This window comes from Plectropomus leopardus, chromosome 15 (assembly GCF_026936395.1).
Source record: "Plectropomus leopardus strain MGB_pleo_1.0 chromosome 15, ASM2693639v1, whole genome shotgun sequence".
Lineage (NCBI taxonomy): Eukaryota > Metazoa > Chordata > Actinopteri > Perciformes > Serranidae > Plectropomus > Plectropomus leopardus.
In genome coordinates this window covers 18,217,481-18,240,094 of record NC_142190.1, presented here as the reverse complement: position 1 = coordinate 18,240,094, position 22,614 = coordinate 18,217,481, and the positions used below count along the sequence as shown (strand labels likewise).

At 39.7% G+C, this 22,614-nt stretch overlaps 1 protein-coding gene across 4 annotated transcripts in view; it reads left to right on the top strand.

Annotated features, from left to right (window-relative positions):
- The window catches only part of LOC121953079 (actin-binding LIM protein 3-like), a 54,958-nt gene extending 32,884 nt beyond the window's left edge, over nucleotides 1-22,074 (top strand). Inside the window, exons 10-24 of one of the 4 annotated variants that reach the window (XM_088088432.1) lie at nucleotides 385-465; nucleotides 1,075-1,236; nucleotides 1,395-1,424; nucleotides 2,658-2,769; nucleotides 3,069-3,173; nucleotides 5,397-5,447; nucleotides 8,711-8,848; nucleotides 9,464-9,528; nucleotides 9,883-10,024; nucleotides 13,054-13,083; nucleotides 16,213-16,271; nucleotides 17,727-17,793; nucleotides 17,981-17,988; nucleotides 18,996-19,076; nucleotides 20,001-22,074. In XM_088088432.1, coding sequence (XP_087944558.1) covers nucleotides 385-465; nucleotides 1,075-1,236; nucleotides 1,395-1,424; nucleotides 2,658-2,769; nucleotides 3,069-3,173; nucleotides 5,397-5,447; nucleotides 8,711-8,848; nucleotides 9,464-9,528; nucleotides 9,883-10,024; nucleotides 13,054-13,083; nucleotides 16,213-16,271; nucleotides 17,727-17,793; nucleotides 17,981-17,988; nucleotides 18,996-19,076; nucleotides 20,001-20,114 — 1,245 coding nt within the window. In that variant the 3' untranslated portion in view covers nucleotides 20,115-22,074. Of the gene's footprint in view, nucleotides 1-384; nucleotides 466-1,074; nucleotides 1,237-1,394; nucleotides 1,425-2,657; nucleotides 2,770-3,068; nucleotides 3,174-5,396; nucleotides 5,448-8,710; nucleotides 8,849-9,463; nucleotides 9,529-9,882; nucleotides 10,025-13,053; nucleotides 13,084-16,212; nucleotides 16,272-17,726; nucleotides 17,794-17,980; nucleotides 19,077-20,000 lie in introns of all 4 variants that reach the window. The other 3 variants (XR_015778912.1, XR_015778914.1, XR_015778913.1) reach the window with 3 other exon arrangements.
- Nucleotides 22,075-22,614: the final 540 nt, after the last annotated feature.

The following is a 22,614-nucleotide window of genomic DNA, read 5'->3' as shown; positions in this document are numbered from 1 at the left end:
AAAGAGTGGTACTTTTTCTTGGGGCTTGGTTTGAACATTTAGAGACTGGCTTAACTAAACTACACTTTTTACTTTTGACTGAGCATAACACAGTAATCGGTACTTCTGCTAAATGATACACTAAGTTAAGTTTTTGCACTATGGGAAATATTTCAAAGGAAGTGTTATGCAAGAGTTTTATAACAAACTGCTCTTGTTTAGAGGTGTGAGATGAACTGATGACAGATTCAAATTTTTTTTTGTGCTTTGCCATATCAGTATCAAAAGTATAGATATGCATAATTTGGTAGATGATGTTCTTCTTCGTGCATGTTGTACGTGGATCTGTTGTATTTAAACTAACTTTACTTCAGGCTTCAGTCTCTCTTGCTTTTGTCCCACCAGCTGAGACGCACCTCTGAGACAGCATCTATTTCTCCTCCGGGCTCCTCTCCTCTTCTCGGCTCCCCTCACCGCCTCATTTGCGTGAGTACTGTCGTCACCATGGTTACACCAACAATGCTATGGTTACGCCCTCAGCTGTCACTGTCACAGTCTTCAATCAAAACATAAATGACAGCGACAGAAGCGCAAAGAGTCCCTGAAAGCTCTTTCTGTCGACCCTATCTGTCTCTGAGCAGTTTTCCTGGTCCGTCACCCGTCTGTCCACCTGCTTCACCATATGTCCGTTAATATTGGGGTGTCTGTAGCATCCTAAAACCAGCAGAACCTTTTAATTCTGTATGAATTTTCTTATGAGAGACTGGTCTTAAGCTTTTTTTTAAAAAATTATCACTAAGCAAGCTTTTAGGTGTTTTAATTTATCATACTCACCAGTCAGTCTGCCTTACCTTTTTTTTTTTTCTCAGTTTATCTACCAGCTGTCTGTTTATGTTTGTCATCACACCTTTCTGTATCTTTGTTTGTCAGTTTTGCTTTTTGCTTGTGTGCATGTGTCTTTCTTTTTGAGTTTCTATTTGCATTCAATGTTCTATTTATGACTCAGTTTCCATTTCCTCTCTATCTCTGTCTTCCCGTCTCTTTCTGTCTCTCTCTCTCTCTCTCTCTCTCGTTCTCTTGTTCTCTCTCTCCTAGTCTAAAGCTGATGGTGATGGTTTGGACTATAAGCAGCTGGCGGCTCTGCCCCGGGTCAAAGCCATATACGACATCCAGAGGCCTGACATCATCCCTTATCAGGCCGACCATGCACACACACACCTCTCAGATGACACTTTGGAGCGGTACAGCTGTGGACAGGTACACACACACCGCACACACACACGCACAAAATAATAAAAAGTCACAGCATTAGCTGAAAAACGTCAGTTGACAGGAAATTGACCATAACTCATCTATGAAAAAATATGAACTCTAATATGAAAAAAATTATATTTTCTTTTCTCCTTCTCATCCAGTCTTTGAGCTCCCTTTCGCCATACTCACACGTAAGTACGCCACCTGTAAATTTTACTCCAGAGGTGTATTTTACTCTAAAGTAGTAGCTGTCCTTTACATGTTGTATGTTATAACATATGTTACATATGCTGCTAAATATAATTTCTGTGCAGTGAATTATACAAATAAAACATTTTGAAAAGCGTTGGTATCGCATCAGTACTCGGTATGTGCAGATAACCTAACCTGAGGTATTTGGCGTCAGTATCAGAAGAGAAGAAGTTGGATCGATGCATTCCTAATCTGTGGCAAGTTCACATCTCTGCAGGCTGATTTTCATAGAAATTAATGGCTTATAATGGCTGCCTGGAAGGCAGAAAAAGGATGTGACAGCTATTCAAACGAACAGACTTCCAGTGAAACTTTATCATTTTGACACATTCCCTATTTTTGTGCAGATTAAATAAATAAATATAATGTCCGGAGGTGCTGGTCAGGTGGTATTCTTTCTTACCAGGATAAGCTAGATGCCCTGGTTCATTTTTAGTGTACAGATATGCAGTTTGCGATATATTAATTTATCAGTGGGGATCACCCCCTCTCTCCCTATGTGGTCTGCCAACAGGTAAAAAGTATACAGTATTTTGAAAAAAATGTTAAAAATCTATCAAACTAAATACCAGATTTTACCAGATGCAATGTGATTTAGTAGTACAACCATATGTGCGTTTTTACATTTCACATTGAAGTAAATGAATGCATACTGTAGTTAAAACAATCCAGTTAATGTAGCCTGCATGCTTCCTCGCCCTGCATCCGAACTGCAGGATGGAGAGGGATGGCTAACGTTGATGTGTTTTGGTAATTTCACTAACAAGGTGAATTTGGTCACCTCTCGTCTATGTATGATAATGTTATTATTAATCTTCTCATCTGACTGTTGGCAAAAAAAAGTGAATGAGCACATTTCACAAATGTCAAACTATTCTTCTGAAGTATGACTGCGTCATCGTTAAGGGGCAATGACACCCAAAGGAAACAGTTTGCTCTCTGCAGTCTTAACAACTGGTTTAAACATTCACACATCGCTGACCAAATATTCTGCACATACGTGTGTGTGCGGATGAGCATTTGTGCTCTCATGGAAATTATTGCAGCGCACTATAGAATATTAAACCGCTCTCAACGTGATTAACGTGTTTTGAAAGGAGCCATGTGTAGTCTAATTTACTGCATTTAGCAAATGAAAGCACATTGCTCTAAGACAGCCTCTCTCTCTCCAGGATCTCTTGGACGGCGTGGAGCTGAGAACGAGGCGTTCCTCCAGCTCTGCATTCACTGACTCTCCTGCACACAGTCGCCACGGAGGCTCCCCACTGCATTATTATCTCCCCGGTAATGTGCCCACTCAAGTGAAGACATGCATACCACACACACACACACACACACACCTATGAACACAGAAAATATGAGGGTCCTACTTGGGGCGCTGTAGCAGCTTTTTGAGTGGGTGCAATGAGGTATCATGTCCTGTTTGGAGCCCCAGGATTCCCAGCAGCACCTGTGACACACACATACACACACCCACATACATGTACTTCATCAGGTCTGTCTGTCTTTCTGTTGGGGGACGCGGGCCATTCTGTTGCTCATGCTTTGGTTTCTCTCACTGTGATTGGCTGCGCTGGCTGCAGGCAGTGAGAGTGGCAGGAGTTCACCCTATTACAGTCAGCCAGAGCCCAGGTGTGCCACACCCACCACCAACACCTTCCAAGCCCCCAAGCATTTCCATGTGCCAGGTAGGCTGTCATCCGCAACGCTGACCCCTGACCTGTTTACTAACCCAAATTTACCCGCGTCAGATCGAAACCGACTCACCTTCCAGACATTAACCCACACCAAGAGTCCAGACTCTGTCTAACCAGTAATCATCAAATGTATTAAAATCCTATAGAGAAGACTCTGACCCACATCCTGACCCCAGATACATACAAGCAGACAGACACACAACTTCATTCCCAGTGAGCTTTTGACCTGACTGTGGTAAATTAACATTTTTATATCTTTATTAGATAGCTGAATTTAGTTTTTGACAAAAATGTGTTGACAATCATTTTGATTATTGATTTGGCATTTTTTAAGCAAATGTGAGACAAATGTGAGGATTTGCTGCTTTTTTCCATTTTGTGTCATTGTAAATTGAACATCTTTGGGTTTAAAACTGTTTGTCAGACAAAGGAATGACAAATTGAAAACATCGCATTAAACTGTGGGAAAATGTGGCCGGTATTTTTCCCTGTTTGCTTTATATTATATAGAGATTTTATCAATAATGAAAGTGATTGTAATATAATTTTTTCTCACAAGTTTCCCACATTATCTAAAGACAAAAACAGATTGCTGCCAATCAGCGGGCATCAAAACAGCCACCCTTATCTCTATGTCTAATCCCCACACACCCATGGATGCACTGCCCCGTGACACTTGACACCACCGTCATTTTTCCATCCTCACCACCCCTGAAAATATGCACTTTTCCTCACCTGCTTGCACATCCCGACTCCCATAGCAGATCCGCGCACTCTTCTCCTCACCTATTGCTGTTGCTCATGTGAGTCAAAGAATAGATGAAGAGAGACAAGTTGGGTTCAAGAAACATCCAGGGCTTATTACCCACAATCCCATCTATATAAGGACAATGGTAAAAAAGATATTGCCTGAGCAGCCATACAAAAGCTCTGAAGATTGGCTCTTCAGGTGAGAAATCAAGTTCAAGTAATGGGTATCCATACATGATTTAAAGCTAATGCAGAGGTGGGAAGTGTGCAGATCTTTCAGCAAAAGTAGTAATAACTGTACGGTCTTCTGTTGAACGTTGCGTATTGGTGTTAAGAGCGGCAATTCACGTGCATCAGATGATGCACCGGTGCCTCAGCATCAGTGTGTTTTCAGCTTAAAGACGAGAAAATGAATAATCCATCCAGAAAAGTGCACCACAGTTATCCTTATTTCATTGTACTCCAGAGGGAAGTCTTTATCTTATTCATCTTCAGCTGATCTGGAGCTCTTGTATAACATATGTGCGCTTTAATCCAACAACAAATACCAGTTCATTTTATTTAAACACTCTATCAACCCTCTACTTTATCAAGTTAATGCCTCTCTCCTCCCTGAGCGTTTCACTCTGTCTTTGTTGCCTTCACTTTAAAAACCCCTTTACTTTTCACTGCAAGCTGTGCGTTTGGTTCCCCTCCATCATTCCCTCCTCCTGCCTTCAGCCCATTTCTCACTGCATGTTTCCTCTCTCCATTTTTCCGAGGCTGTTATTCCTTGCCAGCCTCTGCGACAGCACTGCCTTCATGCTTTTCAACACGAAGCAAAATGTATTTGGTGGATGCTTTTATCCAAAGTGCTTCACAGTATCAAGAGTGCATACAAATTTAGCATGGATGGCCCATTGGGAGTCGAACCTCTAACTTTGGAAGGCTTTGTGGCACGCCCTGTGCAGAATTTGAAATTCATGTTTTTTGCTTCATTTGTTGTTTTATTGCAGCTGACTCAAACTTTTTTTTACTTTACTGTTATGTGTTGTTGTGGCGCTTTTGAAGCACTTAAAGCTGAATGACTATACAGAAAACTCCACCAAATGAGAGCTACAAGAAGCCACATGCTCTTGTCTTTTCTAAGTTTGTCCGCCTTTATCTTTTCCTCTGCCTCTCCATCCAGCCCTCTCCACCCTTCAACTGCTCCTCTCTCTCTCCTTTATTCCTGTGCCATCTGCTGCTCTTTCCGATAATAAGCCTGTGATGTTTATTAATCAGCCTCTCTGCATGTCAGTCAGGTTGTCTGGATGCATGGCACTGTCTCTGCCATAGCAGTTTATTACCTGTGATGTCAGCTTTACGGTTAAGGAGACTGTAAATGTATACAACTAAACTGGTGGGACGGGAAGGGAATCCAGACTCCTCTCCTCTCCCTCTTCCCTTTGCTTCTCAGACTCATTCTTTCGTTTCTGTTCTCAGCTTCTGAGGAAACCAACATCTACAGGAAACCCCCCATCTATAAACGACAAGGTTAGTCGATTCCTCACAATGCTGTGCTTTTTATAGCTTTTGTCAGGCTGTCTACCTGTCAGTGCACGCTCAGTATTATGCATGCTTCTCTTTCTCTGACTAATGAATCAGTTTTAGAAAAGATCTGTCTCACATCTGGTGTTTCTGATGACATTCAGTCCTCCTCTACAACTTCACTCAAAGGAAAGTAGCGAGAGGATGTCAAAGCATTTCCTTAGCTGGTGCAGCAGGAGTTTACCACTGCCATTGGATAATGTGAACACAGATTCTAGTGTCCAAACATCTTAAACTCTGTTGTCTGGTAACCAGACAGTGCTGGACAGTACTCTCAGGACCTCTTTATGCTCTCAGTTCCAAGTGCTCGGACAGAAATTGGGAACAGGGCTTTTTGGGTGTTTTGCACCCTCCGTTCTGGAATTTGTTGCAGAATGACTTGAAACTCAAGGAGCTGGTGTCGATAAATGTTTTTAAATCTAAAATAAAAGACTTAGGAGCAGATTCTATAGGATGTCAGTGTTTTTAGCCTGCCTGACTCCCAGAATAGTTCTCCTTTGACTAATAGATAGTTCTCTTTTAATGCTAATTTTAGTGCTTGTGAATTGTATTTTGTCTTCCTTTGGGTTTGGAAAAAGAGATTATTAATCTCTATGGGACCAACCTGGTAAAATAAAGGTTACATTAACTAAAGGTTACAATTTAAAAAAAGATAACCAACCTTCAGATTTTGTCTGTGCTCTACTCACTGGGGTCGGAAACTATTTGCTGCAGAAGGTTTTAACTTTTGCAAAATGCATTCCAGCTGTGGAAAAATGAGAAGAAGGAGAGATTCAAACAGTTGAAGAACAGGAACAGTAAAGCTGCTTTTCCACTTCACAAAAAACACACTAACACTCACAAACACTGGCTTTTTCTGTAGTGGGAAAGTTACGATCGGCATTAATTTCCAGATCAAATGACAGTAATAATCACTTGTATTTCTAGTGACACACCCCCATAAATACTGTTCATCTCCATCTAAACAGCACAGTGCAAGCAGCTCTAAATTAGTCAGCACCAAGTTTGAATTAGTGATTGAATAAGTAACGGATATTAAAAGAGAATTACTAAGCATAACTTTTTCACTGGGCTCCATGCTGCTTTCCGCTGTTTACTAACCAGTTTATCGTCACATTTGTGACTGTAATGGAAAACAAATTTATTGCATTTTTCTTTGTGGATTTCTCCGCATTATAAAAACCTGCATATACACCATAGTATTGGAGAAAAGGGGTACAAGGTGATTTTGATAAAACTGAACTAGATAAGTATAAGGCTGTAATGCTTGGTTGCTGTAGCTGCATCAGAGTTGAGATTACAAATTCAATTGGTGATTCAAGAGGCAAGGTAAAACTGTGAGAAGCAGTGCCAAATACTCTCAAGAGTGTAGGTGATCCATCAGTGCTCAGATGGCAGGTCCGGCAGACTTACAGTTCCTCAGAAACACCTCTGGATGATTTACACTGGGCTACAAAGTGCTGACAAACCTCTCTCTCTTCAGTCTGAGCATGCACTCTGTGATCTGGGCTCTGTCGGTGAATTTGAATTTACAGCACAAATCATTTACAGAGCAGTTTTCATATTAAGCCAAATTACCACAACTAGATATATATATGCTGTATATTTAGTACCATAATGTATGTCAAAGTCAAACCTGACTATTGCAGCTCAAAAACAAATTTTTCAAAGAGATGTTTGGTTATATTACCAAACGGGTCAACTGAGAGAGAGCAGAGATTAGTACAGAGCAGAAATGATTGCAGATGCTTGTCTTTTTGTGCCCTTTAATTCTTTAACGCTTTGAAACCTGGATCGTCATTGGTTTTCATGTGATGCATTCAGACGCTTTTCACGAGCTATTTAACCCTTTGAAACCTGAGCAAACTGGTTTAATTTCTTTGGGGGGAAAACATGGAGAAAAAGGCAAACACCAACTTGGCAAGAACAAACTGAAAGAAATAAGTAAAAGTTGACAGGAAAATGACCTGAGGTTATGGGGCGGCCTCTAGCTCAGTGAGTAGAGCGTGTGCCCTATGTTGGCTGAGTCCTTTGCAGCGTGTCATCCCCATTCTCGCTCTGCCTGTCAATCTGTAACTATGATAAAGGCATAAAAAGCCCCCCAAAAAAGGGGGAGGTTATTAGAAAACTATCCCAAAAAAAGAACATTTTCCAGAAAATACATTTTTGATTGTATTAGTTTTATATTTAACATTATCTCACAGAATAAAATGTGTAATTACTTTTTCCATTTTTAATTTTCTTGTTCTTTTTTTTTTCTTGTAACTTTTTTTTAAAAACAATTTCAGGTAATTTTCTTGTAACTTTTTTTAATTTGTTTTTTGCCATTTTTTTTTAAGTTAATTTTCGTTCATGTCTTCCTTCCTAATTGCCTTCTCACCATGTTTTAGAACGAAATTAAATCAATTAACTCAGGTTTCACAGAGTTAATATGTGTTATAAATGTGAAAATGTTCCCAGGATTAAGGTGTGGGATAGTGCTGTGTCCCAAAACATGTCTGCATAACGTCTGTCCTGCATGTTTAACACGAAACAATGATGAATGCATTTGTCCCCGTTAAATAAAGACTAACTCGACCTCATAAGCCCCTCCTGAAAAATGTCACAAAAAAGGAGCCAGATTGTTTTTTATGTACAGTGTAAGTTTGGACTGTCCAAAGACTAAATGTCACATCCATGCGTCCACAGCATCAGTTGAATTATGACCTTTGGTAAATGTCACCCACTCGTCTTTTTCATTGTCTAACAAAAGCCGCAAAACCCCTTTGACAATTTTCTTTCAGATATTACATCCTTTCATCCTCACAAGAAAAGCCATCACCGTTGACAACTTTGCTTGCTTACTGGAAGTTGTGCATCATATCCCATCGCATTTTCTCTGACCTCCTTTCGTTCTCTGTTCCCTTGCTTTTGATGCCTTCTCCTCCTCCCTCCCTACCCCCTGCTGTGCCCTCCCCTCTCTGTAAGTAAATGCACTAGTTTGTCCGTCTTGATTCTCCTGCACACACAAAAGACACAACCACAATTTTTGTAACATGTTTTTGCATGTTTTCCCTGTGGTTGACTTTTCCCTGAGTGCCGTCTTATTTCAAGCATATAAATCAGCCTAGAAATGCTGGAAAAAAAGGTTCTGTGTTTACAAATTGTGTATGGATAAAGAATACACAATACGTTTTCTTGTTCTCATTCTCTGATCGTGTCTCCCTCAGAATTATCTGCCTCTCCGACAGCCAATAAGAGTAAAACCAATGAGAACCTCTTCAATTCCAGTCGCCTCTCCACCTCCAACTGCAACAGCATTTATCACCCAGACTCCAACTACTACCCGTATACAGGCTCTCCAAAGGGTACAGCTCCTTTTTGTTCTGAAACACACACTTCTGCACACAAACACACACACACACACCCTTGGCAACCTGTATTTACTCTGTAGCCGCATTTACACTGCCTGTTAAAGGCGGGAATATCACACCATAATCAACAACTTTGAATGGAACGCAGCACAACAGCCCTGAAACAAGGTCTCTGTAAAGAATAAAGCTGGAAAGACGTGGCCACTTGTGGCACGGATGTGACGTTTTGACAACACGTTTATGTGGTCCTTTGACCTCTGACCTCAAGATATCTGAATGAAAATGGGTTACATGCCTTCTTTATGCTCGTCCCATGCAGTTTTTTTCTGTCATTTGATTCCTAATCAAGACAATCTGGTAAGAATTGCTTTACCTTGTCAATATGGACTTCAAAGCTGTTGTGTAATGTAAAATAATGAAATTGAAAACATGCAATTTCAAAATGCGATTATTCCCGATTAACTATAGAAATTCTGCATTTAATCGCAATTTAGAAACTTTTTAAAAAATGGATGGAAACTGTCAGTGCAACTTTACTGCTGTCCAGAGGCATACAAACGCACTGCGGTATATCTAGTTGTCTTTTATTTCCTCCACTTCTCTTGCTAGTCTCCAGGGTGAGGAGGTTTTCATCTGGAGGAGAGGAGGATGGATGGAACCACAATATAAACAAGGTAAGAAAGGGAGACGCTTTCCTTCTTCTCCCATTTTATATTTTAAGTGTGTGTGTGTTAATATTTAATGAGCTATTTAATTAAATGCTTCTTTCCAAGCTCACCCACTGGACATGATAGAGTGATGCTCATCTCTCCCTCTATCACCTCAAATTCATCCCTCTATCCATCCAAACAACAACCGTCACCTTTTTTCTGTCTCATCCTGTTTTATTCCATCACTGTCTATCCACACTTGCATCCATCCCACTCAACCGACCCTTACTGCTCCGTCTGTCTGGTCCCTTTGTTTAACCCATCCTTCTGTTTCTTCCCTCCACTGTCCCTTCCCTCCGCTTCCTTCTCTCCCCACAGGGAATTGGCAGGATGATCCTGAAGGAGGAGATGAAAGCGCGGTCAGGTTGTCACGACAATGACCAGTGGGGGAGCAGACGCAGTTCCCGCTGTAGCAGTAGGGAGGCGCTGAACAATTTGGGATACAGCTCCCTTAATGGCTGTAAGTCTGAAGTTCCTGTGTGTGTGTGTGTGTGTGTGTGTGTGTGTGTGTGTGTGTGTGTGTGTGTGTGTGTGTGTGTGTGTGTGTGTGTGTGTGTGTGTGTGTGTGTGTTAACACTTCTGAAATCTGACGGCAGGGTTGGTTTTTGTAAATGAACTCTCTTTCCTACATGTTGCAACACAACTGTGTATGACAGTTACTTGGTCTGTGCATGTCATCTGTAATGTATGTCCTGTCATAACTCATGCTAACATGCTTATGTTAGTCAGGTATAGTGATTACCATTTTCACAAACTTTTCTATCAGCGTACAGTCATTAAATAATTAACACTATATGCAAAGTATAGCTAAATACCTTCAGTAAATTGCACAGCAACCCAACAAATAGTTGTTGTTGAGATATTTCAAACTGGACCACAGCAGTGAGCCGACACACCAAATTTGCCATCCACAAAGCTGTTAGTGCGGCTAAAAAATTGGTTGTCAATAATGCAAAGGATGCACGATCTGTGAACATTGGTTCTCTAAGGTTGCATGAGGGTTGAGGCTGTGGTTCAAGTCTGAAATTAGGATCAGGTTTCAGTTAGGGTAATGATTGGGCTGCAGTGGTGAAGGTTAGAGGAGATTCTCACTTCTGTGTTTACTCTCCCATTGATCCCATTCCTCATTGCATTCAGCACGAGTAAGGGCGAGACAAAGATGGAGAGACTCAGAGAGAGAAAGAGGAAGAGTGTTTAGGTGGAGGTCAAATGGGAATAAAAGGAGAGGGTGTTATAACAGGAGAGAGAGTGAATGAGATAGAGAGTGAATTAAATTTAAAAGAGAGAGGCAGTGAGAAGCTAAAGCAATTTGGAGCTGTTCAGAGAAGATGTATGACATGAAGCCAAGAGGTAAATCAGGGTCAGAGAGCTGTGGAGAGAGAGAGAGAGGGAGAGAGAGAGGGAGGGAAATGAGCTGTGTGCACAGGGAGGTCAGACAGACAGAGGTGTGGATAACGTGGGTGTTGGGTGCTGCGTAATCACTGTGGGTTTATAGAGTCTGCTGTTATTATACTGATTAGAAAAGAACTGAGAGGTGTGAGTGCTCATCTATCCTTCAGAGGAGGCTTACTCCAAAATGGTATGTCCATATTTTGATAGAAGTGACATGAACTTTTACTAAATAATAGACACTTGGTGGTTTCATTTACCTCAGCGGATCTATGTCCACTTAGTTGCACTAGCAGAGTGCCTCTGGTGCTTTAGTCCAGAGTGGAATATCTCAGAAAGTATTGTATGGATTGCCATCACATTTTAAACAGACATTCACAGTCCTCAGAGGATGGATCCTCCTGACTTTGATAACCTCCTGACTTTTCCTCTAATGCCACCATGAAGTTCACATTTGTGGTTTTAACTGAAATATCTCAACAACCATCAAGTGCTTGCAATGAAAATTTGGACCAGCATCATCATCATCACTTCATCATTTCATTTTGTCCAGTACTTTGGTTCATGACCAAATACCTGTAAAACAATCCCTTCAGACTCAGCTGTACTTTGCATTTAGTGCTAATTAGCAAATATTAGCATGCCAAAATGCTGAACTAAAATGGTGAACATTGTACCTGCTAAAATATCAGCATGCTAGTATTGAAATTGACATTGCTGAATTTATCACTTAGTTTTTAAAATATTGCTGCATATATGCAGTCTCACACAGCTGCATTGGACCCTTTCCATCTGGCCATCAGCATGTTTAGGCATTGATATGTTAGACATTGATGTAACATCAGGTGACCAAAGTTCAATGTCAGGACGATGTCTAATGCCAATGTCAATTTGACATAAAATACTGACAACGGATGATGATGTTTTTCAAACACATTTTAATATCTGCCTGGTGTGAGTCTAACATCTTTCTGACATCTTATTGTTTGATGCCAGCTGGGTCAGTCTTGTCATTTCATCAATAATAATAACAAAACCAGTTTGTTTTGTTTTTTTTTACAAAATAAAAGCTCTGTTCCCTACATTATGTTTCTGATTCCAGCACCTAATTGTGTTTCAGAAAAATAATCTCAAGCTGCTGCAGAGTCCATTAAATTTACAAAGTTCAGTGGGTGGATGCATAAACATATGCATTTTTAACATGAGTGGCCCGGATGCAGCCTGGCCGTGCTGCTTCATATTTTATATGAAGTGTAGGTCGTGATGGTGATTTGTCTGCATGCTGATGTTGTCAGAGGCAGATCTTCACACAGCTGATGTTTTATAGATGCCCCACAACAGCTGGCCCTCTTTAGTTCCCTTCCACTAAAAACTTACTCCCTCATTTCAGTTTTCTGTTTGTCCTCATACTCATACTGTGTGGCAGGTTTATTAACTTAGCAAAGTCTCACATGCTGTGCATGTTTACACAATCGCACTGACAGTAATATGGATGTGCATAAATAAAAAATGTCTTGCACACATGTCAACTTCATGTTCTTCATCATCTCCACTGGGCTTCTGCAAATATACACAATACATATATAGAAAGGCAGTGTCAAAAACATGTGGAAAAGGCAGTAAGCAATTTGATAAGAAATGCACTACAAATTGCAAGAAATTAGTAAAAGGTGATTAGAAAATGACATGAAAAATAGTATTTTTTTTAATTTCAAAGGGAAATTGGGAAAAAAAAGAAAGAAATATGTCCATAAAACTTAATTTGTGTTTTTTTAAATTATATATTTAAAATGTTGTTGAAAATGTAAAGCACAGCACTTTTTGGGGTTGCTCTTTGCCTTCTCTCCCTCGCAAGAAATCAAACAAATTTGTGTAGGTTTCAAAGGGTTAAACTAGTGTTCAAGAAGTGCTTACATCTGCTATGCTTCTTTAAGAAGTGGGGTGATTGTAACTGTTTAAGACTACAAAGCTTTTGGGCTTAAGACACAAAACTTCTGATGTAGGGGATTTTGTATTTGCAGGTTATATTTCTGATGAAATGAATATAATGTTCAGTGTGTTTTACCTGCTTTCTGTCTCCCTTCATCTCTCTGTCGTCAGCTCCCAGGTCCGTCTACAGTGCAGACAGCGGTGAGTGGCTCATCAGTGCGTTTTGATCTCTGAGGTCATCTCAAGGGGACGGCTACACAGCAGTCCGTCTTCCCTCTGATCCCCACCATCCTGTCGGTTCTGCTGTGACAGCGGCAGAGCTTTAAGTGGAGATTGTTATCAGCTCGCACAGACACGCACGTACATGCTGAACACACACACACACACCGCTCCTCTTGTCTTTTGGGTTACAGATGGGAAGATGAATAGTGCTGTAACTTAGGTCCCCATTTAGCAGCTTTTTTTAGCAGCAGCACTGATCCAGGATCGCTGACCTGAACCTCTCAGCCATCTGTTTCACAGCCCACAGTTACACACTTTTGATCATAACGATAGGTGTGTTTTATGAGATCACTTTACCTAAATTTGGCCTTTAAGGGTCTAGTTTGTAGGATTCGGGGGGATATATATTGGCTCAGAGCAGCGTTGGAGAAACACTGATTTGTAACTTGAAACTGCTCTATGCAGTGGTTTTACCTGTTTTAATCACAGAGTCTGTTGTTTTGGAGAGGAAGGGACCTCTGGGGATATTTCGGCCTCTACGTCTGGATCTTAAATTATCAGAGGAAAAGATGAGCACACATTAGCAGGTGGTGGGCTAGCAGTTCGTCTCTGATGAGCAGAACAGCTTCTCACGCAAAATTTGAGATCCATAAAATCAATGCGCACATGTAGGGAGACCCTGAACCATGTGGACAAAAATTTTGGAGATTGGAGGTTGATGACGCAGATGCTGAGGTGGTAGATGAAGTCTGATTACAGGTGTGAAGCGAACAACCTGATTCTGTAATCATGTAAATACTGCAGGGACACTCTGCTTTTGCTGTGATTTACCACAAAGAATTAGTAAAAGGGCTCATTTCTATGCATCAACATTCATGAGGTGCTTTGCATTGACGATTTATAGTGAAATGTGGACATGTAGGGGCAGGATATGGCTAATCTGTGCCTGCATAATTCAAAATTTTTTGGAATTTGTATAAGGAAATTGCGTACACTTTTCAGTTTTTGTCCATACGTGCACTTTAAGTATGGATTTCATGCACTGTTTCATAAATGAGACTCCCAGGTCCATTTGTTTTAGAGAGGAAGAGACCTGTGCAGCTATTGCAGCTCCCGGTAAAATCCTTCTAAACAATGAACTCTGAAGCTTTTCTAACTGTGAGTTGACGCTTGGAACATGAAAGAAGTTTCAGTTGTTTACAATCTGCAATCCTCACATATAGAGGGCAGTAAAATCTACACACTGTTCCTTTAAATGTCTGTCGTGCAGATGCATTTTGTAAAAACGTGTGCAGTTTTCCTGTGATCTCTAACTGTTTCTTTCATTGCTTCTATGTAGATTTTAATTCCATAATATCCCAATATAGTCTCCATATATGATTTTGAACATCAGAAAATTGCATCCTTTTGCATGCAGACTGTCATATATGCCATTGTCATGCCATTAGAATATAATAACTGATCAATAACTATGCAAAATGCTGCAAAACCCTGACTGTGATTCGAATGGCAGCAGAGATTATAGGCCAGCACTTGTGCTATAAAGACATTGATGAATGAGATGCTTAGGCTCTTAGTTTTTCTTGGCAACAGGGAACACTGATGGAACAACTGTATCTCTGAAACACACACCAAAGCTAATCTATGAGGCTGTATCTCATTTCTTTGTTGAGAGAGAGAGAGTTGTAGATGACAAACACATTATAGCTCAGCATCTCACACACGCTGTACAGCAGCTCTGCATACCGGCCAGTTTTCCTCTGCATTATGGTGTTTCGTCCCAGCTCTTTGACATCACTGTGTAATTTAATTCAACACTGGCGTGAACAAGAGAGAGAGAGAGAGAAAGAGAGGCATAGGAGGGCAGAGCAAGTGAGCAGAGGAGAGAGAGAGGGAGAGGAGGGGAAGAGATGAGCAAAAGACTGAGGAAGAATGAATGATAAACCCAAAAAAACGAAGATAGCAAAGAAGAGGCGAGTGATAGTAGAAGTGAGAATAACTCTAGAGGATCGCTGTGGCTCAACTGCCCTCTGCTGCCTCCGCTGCAGCAGTGCACAACACAAATAAAGGCTTGCCAAAGGATGCTTAAGATGCTGGTAGTTACAAGAGAGATGCTGGAGGAGTGACTGCAAGCGGAAAGATTTTTTTAAAATGATTGTTATGGGTGGTAGGGTGTTCATATTAAATTAACAAAAAGGTTAGGGGAAGTAGCAATAATACTACATTCCTCCAATGTGGCTGGCTGATGTTCTGCAGTTTTTTGTATTTTAGTATAAATAATAAACTTTATTTGTATAGCACTTTTCATACAAGAAATGCAGCCTGACGTGCTTTACAACAATGAAATACATGCACCAAGTGCTTCATATGAAAAGACACAGAAAACAAGATATTATAAAACCTGTATGTAAAAATAAAATAGGATCAGAGCAGAACACATAAAACACATCTTTACATGGATCAAACCCACTTGATAATACCAGAAAAAGTAAGATAAAAATCAGGATGAAAAGTGATGAAAACATAGGATGGAAAATAAAACCCATTGAGATAATACTAATAAAAATAAGGATAAAAAAAGAATGTATAAAATGCATGAAATTAAAGAAAATAAAACATTTTAAAGAGGTGCAGCAGTGTGTAAGTGCGAAGCAAAATGTAAGCATTTCCACTCAATCGATGCGTTTTTGTTTGTATTTAGGGTGTAAATTTATTAACCAGAGGTTAAAACAGCACATCGAAATGACTGAAACATCAATCTGATTTTACCAATCTGTGTATGATCTGAGGCACATTTCTTTATTTGTCAGGAGTTGAGTCTGGCAGGTGGGTGTTCAGGAGGCAGTGGTAGCCTTGAGCTTTAAAAAACAGTCACAGTATTCTTTTGAATCCTCCTACCAAGTGGGAGAAACTGTTTCCCCAGTGTGGTATTCTCAAGAGCCGCATGAAAAAGATGTGAGAAACCCTCTTATAATCCTTCAGCAGCTGTCAGTGTATAGACAGTATGTAGATATAGTATACTGCAATCATTCATAAACTGAGTGTTTTTATTATTTTTGCGTATTTCATGTTTGTTTTATGGTTATGTGTTTATGTTTGTTCTCCCAGACTCATACATCGCAAAATCATCCTCGTTGCCAGGCTACGGCAGAAATGGAATAAACAGGGTAAGCTATCACACTTACTGGTTGTGTGTGTGTGTGTGTGTGTGTGTGTGTGTGTGTGTGTGTGTGTGTGTGTGTGTGTGTGTGTGAGAGTGACTGAGAGAGGGAATAACACAGACATGGCAATTCACTAAACCGTAAACTACAGCAAAGTCCTTCATTTGTCGCTGATCCTTTGAAACTCATTTGTATCAGTTTACTTCCCGAGGCTGACTGAGACAGCAACTAATAACGAAATCCTCCTCAAAGTTGCTCAGAAAAGTCTTAAAATGTTGATGATGCTCACTGCTGACACTTTTGAGTTTTAATCTGACGCCATAGCTGTGATGATGCACTATTTGCTACGAAACAGGAAGTGTTTTTTGTGGTGTGAGGGATGCTTGAGAACTCATGAAACTTGGTACACGTTAGAAATGCAAAATTTGGAATCTTATCTTTTTTTTGTGCTTGTGAGGGCCAAGGGGACTTGATAGCGCCTCCTACAAAATGTCAAGAGGCCAACGCATTATTGAATTGTCAACTCTTTCCACTTCATTTCCATCTTTAGTCTGGGATTGTATCAACCCTAACTGATTTCTGATTTTCTCTAATCAGTAACCATAGAGACCAAAGTATCTGCCTGAATCTAAAGTCATTTTAAGTCCACTCTGATGCACAGCCATGCCAGCATACATGTTTTGCTAATGTTTTAAGAGCAGAGCAGCAGAAAGTAAAGCCATCTATGATGGGGGGTGATACTGAAAAGACATGTCAATTCAGAGCAGCCTCGATAGCAGCATCTATCTTGTATTTACGATTGCCAGTGTTGATATTGGTTCCAGTTTGCTACTTGGCAGGGCTTGACAACAACCTGACAGTGGCGTTAATCCCACCAGTGGTGCTGATTGGTGAATCGAGTTCCCCTGTGGCACTCATTTATTTTAACCAAGTAACTGCTGTTTCATGCCACGATGACAGACAAATCAGTCAGTCAACTATTTTGCCATGCTTAATAGCAACGTTTTTGGTTTTACATGAATGGACGTTACTGTGGCGTGGTGTTGGGTGGGGACTTCGCACATTTCAATCAACAGGAAGTTGTTTTAACTCAAATGTACATTTTCCATTGGCGCCAAACTTCACATGCTTGGTAAGAGTCCAGGCCTGAAGACATCTTAACATTGACTCGTTGTCATAGTGCAACCCACTGGCAACAGGAAGTAAGCCTTTTGTGACAAAAATCTTTGATCATCATAGATTTACATGAAATGTTCATTGTGTGGTCTACACTTGACATATAGCAACATATTGCATTTTTAGTGCAAGTTCTCTAGCACCAAATATTGAACACAGAAAGTTGAAAAAAAGTGCCATATGTCATTTTCAGCATGGAACTTTTTATAGACACAATGTTTGAAGATGATGAAGTACATCCTCTCAGTCCGTGTTTGCTCAACTGCTCTGGTTGTGTTCTTGCAGCCTGGGAGTGCGGGTGCAGATTATTACCAGTATGACAGCAGCAATGCAGTTAATTGGCAGATCAGAGGTAAGCCTATTGTGCAGTTTAAATCTGCTTATCTCCAGTTCTTCTAGTTTTCTCCTGATTTACCTCCCATCCTGGTGCATGTCACTGAGTGTTATTCAGAGTGTGTATAATGAGGAAAGAGTGGTGCCAACAAATACAACAGTTAGCATGAGTGATATTGATATTTTCTCTTCTCCTTCTCTTTCAGAATACAAGGTAAGACACTCTCGCCAAACGCTAGACAACTGTTACTGAGCCAAGAGTGAAAAAGTCTGGATCAATGGGCAACAGATAAGGATGATGTGTTGCCTCTTTAAAGTTCACATTGACTGGCGAATTCATCTCACTCAGTAACACCCACTTGTAAAAATGACTGACTCATTTTATTGATAGTGAAGAATAAAATATTTCCAGTATCATGAAAACTAGAGTGTTCACCAGTTTTATTTGAAACATGGGAAACATAATTCTACCATACAACAACTGCCATCATCGGGGAATCACGAGCTGGGATTTTTGTAGCCCTTTTTTTTTTTCTGTATCGATTTCTTACTTAAATAATAATGGAAATGGGTTGTAAGAGGTGCTTGAATGCACTTCTCCAGCTCAGATTTATAACCTACAAAATAGATTCAAACATTCAAAGGGTCAACAGTCTTTAAACTTTGTCATGTTTCACATAATTCTCAAAAAACTCTCTTTTCTAAGCCCAACAACTTCATCACATAAACTTTTTTTTCAAAGTCTCCCCTATTTATTAGAGGGGAAAAACAAGAACCATGTCAGCACAAAAATTGGATTTTTCCTAATCTCCTCCTCCGGGGAAGACTTAAATCTGCATGAATAATTACACTAAACCAAACAGAGACTGCATCAATTTTTCTAATTTATTTTAGCCTGTTATTGTTGTTGATGCTGCTGTTGGCCACTAGAGAGTGACAGAGATAAATAAAACCCTTTCTGCCTGTTTTCATGGTGCTGAAACATTCAAATGCAAGCTGGTTTACTGATTTTTTAAAATGCATTTAAATCATGTTAAAACAAACCAAACAAAAACAGGCAAACAAGCTTCCTTGGTAAACAATTTATGACATTTCTGAATGTAGTTAAATTACAATTTATATGTTTATGACACCCAATTTAATTCACATGTAGGCCAAAGCCTAAATGGTGCCTTTTGTTTGAAGAAGTTGATTAAATTTATTAATCTGTGTGTGTTTCAGATCTACCCCTATGAAGCCCTGATAGTGTCGGTCAGAGGGCAGCAGCGTCTTCCGAGTGACGTGGACCGAGCCAGACTGGAGGTGATCTGCCTCAGGACTCTTACAAAATCTACTGTAATAACTGTCTTATATAAACAAACAAGAGTATAATGTGAACACAGGCAGACTGACAATGCTATCCATAGCGCCATGACTAAAAATGTTTATTTTATTCTATAGATTCAGTGATTTTTGGGTTGGATTTTTGGATTTTCTGTCCATCTGACGCATTTTTGTTAATACGATATCTCAAGAACGCCTTAAGGGAATGTCCTCAAATTTGGCACAAACATTCAAGCGGACTCAAGGATGAGCAGATTAGATTTTGGTGGTCAAAGTTTAAAGGTGAAGGTCACTATGACAATGTCTGTCTCATTCTTGTGAACGCAATATCTCAAGTGCATCTCAAAGCAATATCTCCAAATCTGACACAAACTTCCACTTTGAAATAACAATTAACTGATTAGAATCTGGTGGTCAAAGGTGAAGGTCACGGTGACCTCATTAAACATGTTTTGGGCCATGAATCAAGAATTCATACACTCAAATTTCACACAAATATCTTACAGGATATAAGGATGAATTTGTGACATTTTATCTCCGAGAGATCAGACATCAACTGTGACTTTGTAACGTTCTTCAAAAACACCTCTGGCCATTACTCAACATCATAAGTCAAGAACAGAGGGGGAGACGTTTGGTCAGATGAAGAATTGGTGACACTAATCTTGGGTGTCAACCTTGAAACTTTGCTGTATAGATCCTCTGTTTTCAGGGGAAAATGTGTGAGAAACGTCCATGTTTTCACAGACATGGATGTAAACAGTAAGTGCAACTTGACTGGGAGGCATGCAGCCACGTGGCATTATTTCTTCATTTTCACATGAAGCTTTTTACTGGCTCATAACTAACTAGTCATCACTGATTTGCCTTGTCTAAATGTATCTTTCTCCTCTCTCCTTACAGCGTCACCTCTCACCAGAGGAGTTCTACAGAGTCTTTGGCATGTCCATGTCCGCCTTTGATCGTCTCGCTCAGTGGAAGAAAAACGAACTAAAGAAACAGGTCCGACTCTTTTGAAAAGCAGAACTGTCTAACCAAACGCAGGTCCACTGTCAACAGTGTGCTCTGAAAAGTAGCCTTGGGGAGGCCTGCTGACCCAGACTGACTCCGTGTCACAGAGGAAGAGGAGCTGGCAGATAAAAAAGTCTTTTCTCCTTTGAGGTGGTAAGAGCAGAACTGTTGGCCTCCTGATCTTATGTATACTTGAATTTGTTAAGCATTATATGAAGCCAACCAAGTGGCCAAAAGGGGAAAAAACTGGAACGAGAGGAAGGAGAACTGGAAGGAGATCATGAAGACTTTGAGAGGCAGCAGATGACGCTGGGGACGCAACAGACAGAAAGTTTATGAGTCAAGGAAGGACTTGGCTGCGTCTCCATCTCCTCCCAACAGATGGCAGTGTGTTAACAGGAGCACCAGGGATGCAGTCTGATACAGGACCAGGACAGGTGGACTGTACGCTGAAGTACTGAAGGTCAGTCACACTCCGCCAAACTTGAATTCGTACTGAAAATTAGGGAGACAGTTTTGGATGTGAATAGGCTGCCTGGAAGACAGAAGTATCCAGTTTTTATCACACAGACACTATCGTCATCAGTGACTCATGAACTGATGAAAAAAGTGTGATTTTCATTAGCATTAGGGGTTATTGAACGAGACACACGTGATTTTATAAAGTGCAAATCCTGAAACCCAAAGTTTTTTTTTCTTTTTATAATAACAGCATGTGTTTGTTATTTTGATGTCAGTTTTTCTGAAGCCATATCGGTGTTAAGAGTCCTCCTCTATGACACGAGAAGACTGTACAGTTCACTGAAGTGGTTTTTGAAATATGATGTGATTGTAAGGTGTCATAGAAATCAGGTTTTAAAACTACACGCGCTTTTAAAATAAGATATCTGTGTTTTACTTGTTTTAGTCAAAGAAATCAATGCTTTTTGTTAATTTCATACTCGTGAGCAGCTCAGAATTTCAGCTGCTGGATTACAGTTGAACTAGACTGTGTGTGTGCGTGTATGTGTGTAATTACAGCAAATGACTAATGGAGGATTTTTGGGGATGATTATTCAGACCCTCTGAACAAAGAAAACAATGCTCGAGTGAAGGAAGGAAATGGAAAAGGGTTAAGGAAAGAAGGATGGAGAAAAGGAGGAAGTAACAGAAAGGAATGCGTGATGAGAAACAAAGATGGTAAGAGAGAAGAGGTAGTGACAAAGTTTAACCCTTTGAAACCTGGACAACAGTTTTCTTTGTTCTGCATTATGATTCCTTTCATAAGCATTTAAACCTCTTAAACATGAGGACATTGGTTTGATTTCTTGGAAGAACATGGGAAAAAAGCAATAAGTAATAAGGCAAGAAATATCCCTTAAAATGCAAGACATTTGTAAGTGATAAAAATGAAAAATAAAAAAATATATAGTCATAATAATCATTAATATACATTTAAAATCATGTGAAAAAAGAATGTATGTTAAAATATATTATTATTAATTAATTAATATTAATTTTTTATTTTTTTTTTTTACTTTTTTTTTCTTCTTTTTTTAAGTTTATGCAAAAACAATTCTCGTAACCTTTTTAATTTCTTGCTCCTTTTGGGGTCAATTCTTGTTAAATTGCTTGTTGCCAATTTTTCTCAGGTTTCAAAGGGTCAATCAGGAGTTTTCTGGTGTCGCAAAAGTAATGTGTCAAGAAAGGATAAACAAAAAAAGTGGTAACAGAAGCTGAATGCATTGGATAGTTTAGTTTAGTTGGATAGTTTGTATTTGAATGTAAAAGATTCGATAACGCTCTCTGCTACAAGAACTGAAACCATAAGGTATGTGTGAATATGTGTGTGTGCTTACAGGTCCTAAAGAAAACAGTGACGCACATTTACCACATTAAACTTTTATTTTATTCACTGGAGTAACACAATGAATTTGCAAACCCATGTCTGTCACTACAAATTTGGAAATAAATGATTCAAGCATCACTTTTTTTATGTATCGTCCTCATTGTTATTTTTTATGACTCCTGGATGTAGATGATGTGCAGCTGAAGCCCTTCAACCTCTAATGAGGTACCAAAATAGAAATATACGATAGCTCAAAGTGAAAATACATCACACATAATAAATAACACACACAATGTGCACAGCACAGGTGTGTGTGTGTGTGTGTTTTTCATGATTTCAGCACAAAAAATAAATAAATGAGCGCCTGATGCAACTGTGGTGAATAAGAGTATGTCTATACACTAGGATATACACAGAATATACGTATATACAACAATATTCAGCTATTTACATGCAATTCAGTCATTAACCTGAGTGGCAGTAATGTGCCAGATAAGTGTCTTATCTGCCAAAAAGCTACAGAAGAGAATGATTTTTTATTTAACTTTATTTAGAGGAGAGTTGTGATGCTTAGACTTAGACTTAGACGACTTTATTGATCCCCGGAGGGAAATTTAGTTGTCACAGCAGCTTGGCACGTAAGACATACAGAGACAAACATAGAAAAATAAGAAGAAT